Genomic DNA, 8278 nt, shown 5'->3' with positions numbered 1-8278 from the left:
TTAGTAGGAGTATTATTTTCCCTGTTCAGACCACTTTTAGGTGGTTAGAATAGGTGATGACAGTTTACATTTTTTCTACAACCTTGGCATAGTCCCTTTTATATGGAATTTGTATACATATCTTTCATTTGAACCAAACATAGTAAATAACAAGAAGAGTCGGCGTGTCTAATAGAGTAACGAACCAGGCAATGGCGTCCACATTTGGGAAAGGAATGTTACGTTGTAAAAGGGCAACCAATGCACTAAACTCCCGCTACATTTAGTTCATGAAAACAATAAAAAAAATTGGCATTGTATTTTAATGAACTAAATATACAATTACCGTAACTGATTAACACTCATTTACCTGGTCCATTTTCTACTGATATTGACACAACTTGAGAATCATTGTTCTTCGGAATTAGTCCATGACTAAACTGATTCCCAAAGTGACACAACCGAGTTATTTTACGGTGGATACACTTGAAAATAGCAAAATTACAGAAAACCTCACTGCTTTTTATCACACGGATTTATAATTAACAAACAAATAAAAGCAAGCCTGTTAAACAAGCTGCTTTTAGAAGAACCAAAGTACTGTTATTTTCTTTCTCTTTTTCCTTTTTATTTTTTTATTTTTTTTCACATCCGTCAATGTTCTTAAAATGTGTCAATGAGCACTCTGTTTCAACAATGTTTGCTATTTTAATCACCTTATGTACAGAATCCGTTAGCCCTCCAAATTACATGATGGAGTCCCCCATAGAAAAGTTTGTTTATCAACATTAGGGAGAAATATCAACTATCTTCATCCATTCTGAGCTAACTTTTGTAAGTGGGATACACCAGGTTAAATTCCACCCTCACTGACTGAATCGGTTGCGCTCTTAGACAGCAGTAGATCTTTCAAATCTTTGTAAGTTTTAAGCTCCTCCAATGCATCTGATGCCTTCCTACTGATGGATAACCCAGATGCAGTGCTAAGTTCTCCATCCAGTTCAGTCTTTATGCTATGCGAGGTATAACAGCTAGAGTCTTGGCGTAATGGAGGAGCACTTCTCAGCAAGTGAACAAGGGCACCTACAGCTGCATCTTGGGATTTTCTGGTTGTTGCAGATGTCTGAGAAGAAACTTCTGAACCTTTTCTCCCATCGAGGTTGTCACTGCAGAACAATGATATTAAAGTGAGTTGAAAATCTAGTGGCACGTAAGAAATGAAGACACAGCTATGACAAATTTCGTGCCTGGCAATTACTGAAGGTTCATTTTTATTCAATATCAGAACCCAAGGGATATAAAGCACCCATGTTGCTCGGATACGGGTGTGGGCACCGAGAAGGGCGCATATCTAGACGTCAAATTCGTCATCACCTAAATCTTAAGATTCAGGGGTACGGATAGGAGTATGGGCACGGGTGTTAGAATACAACCAGCAACTGTATATTATAGCATATATATGCACGCATTTCGACAATTACAGATGTTATAAAATTAAAGCTACTATGATTAATTTTTTGTATTCACTTCCATATTATTCACAAGTCATCCTGTATAATAGCAAAGTGTTCTATTATTTTATCTGAACATATATATGACATAAGCCTAAAATCAAACTAAAGACCCAATCAACCTATACTTCTTAGCCATAGGTGTAGTCAAAGCACCTATTAGGTTGACGAAATCCACTATGGATCCCACACCCACACCCAAATTGTGTCGGATTGACATGGGTCCAGCTAAGGATTTTGAAGGATTTGTGCGACATAGCAAAGCAGATGACAATTGTTTAAAAGCCAATCACATTCAAAATGGGTCTCAAGTCCTGCCAATCTAGTAAATTATCATTTCCATCATCCAGTGCTCCCTCCCTCAAGTGAAGACACACAAACTATGAAAAATTCAGTGCCTGCTGTCTTCGGCAATTACTGAAAGGTTCATTTTTCTTTCCCTCACTCCACTCCACTCCCTCACCAACTCTAATGCAGAAAATTTCCTCTGCATAATCCATTTTCAACTTCAATTGCCTACTGTTCTGTCTAGTCAAAGCCAATAAGTACTTTCATGACCCCCCAGAATCCTCCAAAATGACTAACAAAAACACAATAGAAACATATAGTTCCAATGGACATAGAAGAAGTAATCCCCATAAACCTATGATACATGAGATCTCAAAGCTCCCGATAGAATCTGCGATAGTGAACATGTGGCCTTCTAAAGTCAAAATATCAAGTCTATCCTTTGCTCTCTTGACAATGAAAGGGGCCAGATCGTACACAATTTTTTTTTGACAAGGTAAGCTAAAACAGACTGTACACAAACTTTAAGGCATAAGCAGATACGGTCTCTCAAAAGTAATCAATGACAGATGCTATTCATTTGGGGCCTTCAATAGTGAGTAATAAGTATTGATATGAAGAATAGGAATGGTGAGTATTGTGGCGTATGTTTGTGTATAGAAGGTAAATGGGGCATATAAGTAATTATTTCAGGGAAATCCCCCATTTTTGAATAATCTGCACACTTCTGTTAATCCCCATCTCAAACAATCTAGTTAATATAGAGTGCTAGAAACTCAAACCAATGGAATCAACCCAAACACCAACATAAAGCTAGTTTGTTATGATAGACCTACCACTCTCTAGCCTTACGAATTTTGAATGTGGGGTTCTTAGTTTCCTGGTTGACAACCCACTCTCGAATCTAACCTTCATGGCCAAATGTAACACAACACATATAAACAAGAAAAAGAGACAGAGAACAGAGAACAATTAAAAGGATGGTGAAGAGCCAAGTGAGTAGAGTAAAGGAAACTTAAGTACTTGCAACAAAGTCAGTTAAACCGACTGGAAAGATTCATGTAAATCTCAATATCCTGCATATCAAAGTATCACATGCTCGATGTGCAGTTTAGCACCCCAAGGGTGTGGCCTAGTGGTCAATAAAGAGAACCATGAGGTCTCAGGTTCAAATCCTAGCAGAGACAAAATACTAGGTGATTTCTTTTTATCTGTCATAGCCTTGGTGGACAGACTTACCTGATACCTGTTGCTAGTGGGAGGTAGCAGGTATCCCGTGGAATTAGTCGAGGTGCGCGCAAGCTAGCCCGGACACCACGGTTATCAAAAAGCAAAACAAACAAAAAAAAAGAGTTATCACCAATTGTCACTTCATAAAATAATTTTGTTACAAATATATCCATCGTTCCACTACATAAGTTTATGGAAGAAGCAAAGGTTAATCTTCGATGGTGTCAGTTTATGATTAAGGAAAATGACTGTTCTACATAATGATGGTACCTATGAAATAAGTTTCTTTATTTAATAAAAATCTATGAGATAACTCACTTATCTCAAGGTAAATCTATAATAGGATGTTAACGGTGAGTGGTGACTGGTGTGAACGTTGAACAGTCTATCTGGGACGAGATCAGAAGGTCGGCTGACATAAAGCTCTATTGGTTGTCAAAGAATACACCAAATATATGATCTTCATTATGATGAAATTTCCTCGCCGGCGTCTAAAATTGCATTAGTTGGTTCTTATGTATATGGCACCCATGTCCCCTTTTTAGTTGGACATAAAAATCCATGAAGAACTTGTTGACGAAATTTATATGAAACAAGCACCAGCGTTTGTTGCCAATGGGAGTTGTTTGTTGCTCATGAGGGCCTAGATCAGTGAGTCAACTATGTAGGTCCTTTTATGATCTCATCCAATCATCATATGCATGGTTAACAACTATGTTGTCAACTTAATTTACCAGTTTTTTTTAAAAAAAAAAAATACCGTTGTCAACATTTAGCACGTTTTGATGTGAAGTAGATCATTCGGTGTTTTCAAAGCTTTACTCAGCGAAAACCTATTTTCTTACACTTATAACATTGTTAAAACAAGAAATAATCATAGATGTGTATTGCTCAACTTAAACCACATCTCACTAGTCAATTCTAGACTAAAGGCAAACGAAAACGGAAATACTTTCTTGGCATTGAGCTAGCACCAGGGCGAATTTCGGCTCAAATTACAGTGCGTGAACCCATGGTCTCTCCACAAAATTAGATATTTATGTACATATTTCCTAGAATTGATCTAATGTTATCTGTTGGCCTATGCTCCATAAAGGCAAAATGGCGCACTTGGTTGAATGCTTAGTTACCCAAAGGAATAGGGATCAATTCCCACTTAATACTTTCTTTTTTCCCTTTTCTAGTGGTGCGCCCATGTTCTAGAAATCCTAGATCCGCCGCTGGGTAGCACAATACAACAAAATTGTCATTTAACAAAGAAAAAGTGCATTGGATACATTGAAAGAGACAGGTCTACATCTATTTCAAAAATAAAGAGACAGGTCTACATTTAGATCCATGATCTTAGCAATATGCAGACTTACATGGTTATACAAGCTTCTCCAGAAAACAGAAATGTGGAAAAGATGATCTACTGAAACTGATTTATTGACAATCAGGCTGCACTATATATTACTCAATCTCGTATCACGTGAAAAACAAAGCATAGAAATAGATTCTCTGTAAAATATTTATAATTGCTACTATTTTCATTAATTCAAATGATCAATTGGAAGATCTCACAAAATCACTTTGAAATTACAAGACTGAATATATTTGCAACAAACTAGGATCAAATGATATGCCTACTCCAACTTACTCAGGGAGGGGCTCGGAAAATTCACATTAATTAAATAGAATATTTATATATCAAGCAGGGAGATTACGGAATATTGTGTATGCAAATTAGGATAATTAGGGAAATTTCCATGCCTATAATTATACATCCGTCGTTTTTTACGACCGAGCATAAACATTATTTCAACGCCCAAGAGCTCGATGGAATAATCAAGCTGGACATTCTCCAGATCTCTTCTTCCTTTTCCAGATGATTGAGCACCACCTTATCAATTTGGGGAGGACAATTATTACAATGACGTTGAGAAAAGTTCTGATGGACCTGAATCTACTTTAATTTAATTCACAAATGAAGAGCTTAACCTTGGATTTTCTAGCAACTTATTCATAAATCTTTTCATACAGTAAAGAGGAGAAGATTATTGGAATTCTCCCTAAAAGATCTCTTTGCATATAAAATATTAAAGGCAAAAGTAACTTCCAAAAACTTTTGTAATTGACGTCTCCCTTTAGATATGACAGCTAGGTCAACGGACTCTCCAATATGTAAAATTTTCCCAATTTAGTTAGATTAACTGTTCAACTTTACGTCCTACCAGCAGCCAATATCTAAACAATATTCAGCATGTTATACGCAATTAGAAAGCAATGCACTGGGCTCCTGGAGAGCCCAATTATTAAAACACAGATGCACTTTTCACAAGACTACAAGATGAACTTCGTGCAACACGGATGTAAAGATTTACAGTTCCTGAGAAGAATTCTCCAAAAATACAGAAGAAGAGTAGCAAAGTTACCTGGCTTGTGAATCGGAAGTATCAACATCATCAACAATAAACGGACAGGAAAAATCACAGACATCCAAGTCATCTTGAAAAGATAGCCTGCTAGAACTTCTAGAATATAAGCGTGGCGAACCACTTGAAGATAACAAACCAGAGAACCGTCCGGAATCATCTCTAGTATCTCTGGAAATCTGAAAAGGAAGAATAAAAACAAAAGTTGACAGAAGCTGAAAAATTTCTTAACTAAGCAACAATGTTTGGAATAAAAGTATGAATAACAAAGTTCACAACCACGCCCAAGTCAAGAATAACAGTACATTTTCCCAGATTAGAAATTGCTCACCTTTTGTCCAGGACTGATAGCGCCGATAGACTCTAGAGTCCTCTGCGGATCCATTTTCCGGAATGACCTGATTCCGGAAGGAGATTCATGGGATGATGAATCATGCTTTGTGCTTCTGGGAGACATTGGAGGGAGAGAATGTCTGTTAGGATCAGACAAATTAGGAGATAGGTATCTGGAACTTGTACCCATAATTGGATGAGGGATACTGACAGGGCCAGTTCCAGAACGCAAACGAGTCTGCCCAGGATTTGCACCTGACAGATATGTGGGTGGAGATGGAGATGGCGATGGTGAAAATGGAGGTGAAAGCTGGTACTCATCAAAGCTTGTTGCTTTGTGGTGAATGGGCAATCTGTTGTTAGGTGAAACCCTATGTCCATATGCATCACTGGGTGAAGATGAAAGCTCATGTGGTGAGCGGTACAAAGGTGGAGATCCTACATATGGCTGTGTCCGAGGTAAAGAAGGTGACGTGAGGAAACCACTTGTCCAACTGTGTGGGCGCTGGAAAGGTGATGAAGAAGATGAATGTGTCCCTCTCGAGGGAAATGATGTAGGGTGGACACACTTATCAGATGCAGAGGAAGGAAATGACCTCATCGGGTCAGCAAGAGGACTGCCTACATAATCTGTAATGATCGCAGGTGGAAAGGATGCAGCAGTCTCCAAGTTAAAGTCCGACAGATCTTCACGATATGTCACAGATATACAAAGACGGCCCTGCTGGGCATCAACGGGAGTAAAAGTATAATGCTTCATCAACTCCTCCTCTGACCTGGAGAATGGAGCACTAAATGAAGAGACCTTGTAAATGATATCAAAGTCGCAACTCTGACTTGATGAAAGTTTCCTGAAGGCCTTGAATGCAGGGAGGAGTCTCATCATTGAATAAAGGGAGCGAAACAGTATAATTGATTTCTTGTATGTTTTCTTATAAGACGAATCACCAATTTGAGGAACCATTGTCCTCAGATACTCATATTGTACAACCCACCTCTCTATAATGGTTTCTGTATATGCCCCTGCAATACTTGTAGTATGCTCTGACAAAGAACTAGGTTTCTCTTGAACAAGTATTATGTCTATTATCATTGGCTCCATCAAGTTTCTATGCCAAAAATTCAAATTATCAAGAACAGCAGGGCGATCTCCCAACACCAAATTGAACCACTTGTCACTCTTTTTCACTTCCCCACTACGACCACAAGGTCGGATCGAAGGAACTCTACAGTCCAAAACAATATGCAAGGTTTTCAGAAGAAATTGAGCAAGTATCTGTTCAAACCTTCCATATTCACCGTGTGGGTTATTCTGAAAATCCATTTCATGTACCCCAAACAAATATCAACCCTATCTTCTCTCAACCATACGCCACTTAAGATTGCACATGACAAACTCGCTAACAATGCATAGACAAGAGAATTATCTGCTAAAGATATGCTCTCTCCCTTGGGGCACTATACGGGTGAATATACACCTGGCATATATGTACAAATTTCAAACAATATTTAGAACAACACACCCAATAAAGATCTAAGAGTAACACAAGTTATGCAAATACCCATGCCACAGATGTATATTACTCCCTCCGTCCCAATTTATGTGGGCATCTTTCGGATTTCGAGATTCAAACAAGTCTCTCTCTTGACCGTAACTTTTTCATAAAAAAATTTCAGATACTTTGAATTATCAATTATTGTGACTTATAATATACTGTTTACATAGTTTCCAAATATGTAAATTTTATTTCAAGAAACTTAAAGATTCCATGGCCCAATTCACATTCAAAATTAAACTGTTCAACTCTCGAAATCCGAACTGTGCCACATAAATTGGGACAAAAGTAGTACTATAAGTTATTCTACAGCTTCATTTCCATACAACATGATATGCAGGAGTCTTTATTATTTATTTTTAAAAAAAAAAAAAAAAAAAATCACGGAGCTCTAGTAGTACAGTAATAAATATTCAAGAATCGCAGCAGAATACTAACTTTGTAGATGCAGATCTTAACACCGGCATTAAATCAGTTAAAAAGAAAGAGGATCATAAATAGCAAGACCAAAATTCAAACGACTACTAATTCGAATAAATGAATCGAGTAGGAAATTGATTAATGATAATATAAAGTCAAAGAAAGGAAGGATTAAACTTACTTGAGAGAACAAAAGGACAAATAGGGATTAGCAAGGAAGAAAGTAAAACTCAGACTTTGAAGCAAGCGGAAGAGAGAGAGAGAGATAAAGAGAGATTGCGTCAAATGCCGGCTCTAGAGGAGAGACAAAATTGTACATATACGGACTACTGGGTCTATTCTTCTTTTCCCCTTTTTCAGTTTACTATACTCAAATTAGATTATTTTTTAAAACTTTACACCCGCGAAAATATGTTTTCTGCTCAAGTTTTTAATTGGAAATTTGGATTCTATCAGGTGATTGTTAAACTGTTTGTTATACAATTAAATCACTAAATATCAACTGCAAAAAAGTGTTTTAATATATATATAAACAATTCTTAAAAAT

At 37.3% G+C, this 8278-nt stretch overlaps 1 protein-coding gene across 1 annotated transcript; it reads right to left on the bottom strand.

Annotated features, from left to right (window-relative positions):
• Window positions 1-480: 480 nt before the first annotated feature.
• LOC132632216 (autophagy-related protein 13a) lies at window positions 481-8071 on the bottom strand. The gene is made up of 4 exons (XM_060348061.1): window positions 7913-8071; window positions 5754-7233; window positions 5423-5601; window positions 481-1145 (listed from the first exon to the last, which is right to left on the bottom strand). Exons 2-4 carry the CDS (start codon window positions 7077-7079, stop codon window positions 833-835), a joined length of 1818 nt encoding a protein of 605 aa, XP_060204044.1. The 5' UTR covers window positions 7080-7233; window positions 7913-8071; the 3' UTR covers window positions 481-832.
• Window positions 8072-8278: the final 207 nt, after the last annotated feature.

The sequence above is a fragment of the Lycium barbarum genome, chromosome 3 (assembly GCF_019175385.1).
Source record: "Lycium barbarum isolate Lr01 chromosome 3, ASM1917538v2, whole genome shotgun sequence".
In the NCBI taxonomy this organism is placed as follows: Eukaryota; Viridiplantae; Streptophyta; class Magnoliopsida; order Solanales; family Solanaceae; genus Lycium; species Lycium barbarum.
Note: the sequence above shows the minus strand (reverse complement) of the source record. Positions and strands in the feature narration are given on the sequence as shown.

Coding starts and splice junctions, on each gene's coding strand:
- LOC132632216 (XM_060348061.1), bottom strand. CDS start 7,079: ATGGATTTTCAGAATAACCCACACGGTGAATATGGAAGGTTTGAACAG. Junction 5,602..5,753: donor CTATCAGTCCTGGACAAAAG/GTGAGCAATTTC, acceptor CTTCCTTTTCAG/ATTTCCAGAGATACTAGAGA. Junction 1,146..5,422: donor ACTTCCGATTCACAAGCCAG/GTAACTTTGCTA, acceptor ATTGTTCTGCAG/TGACAACCTCGATGGGAGAA.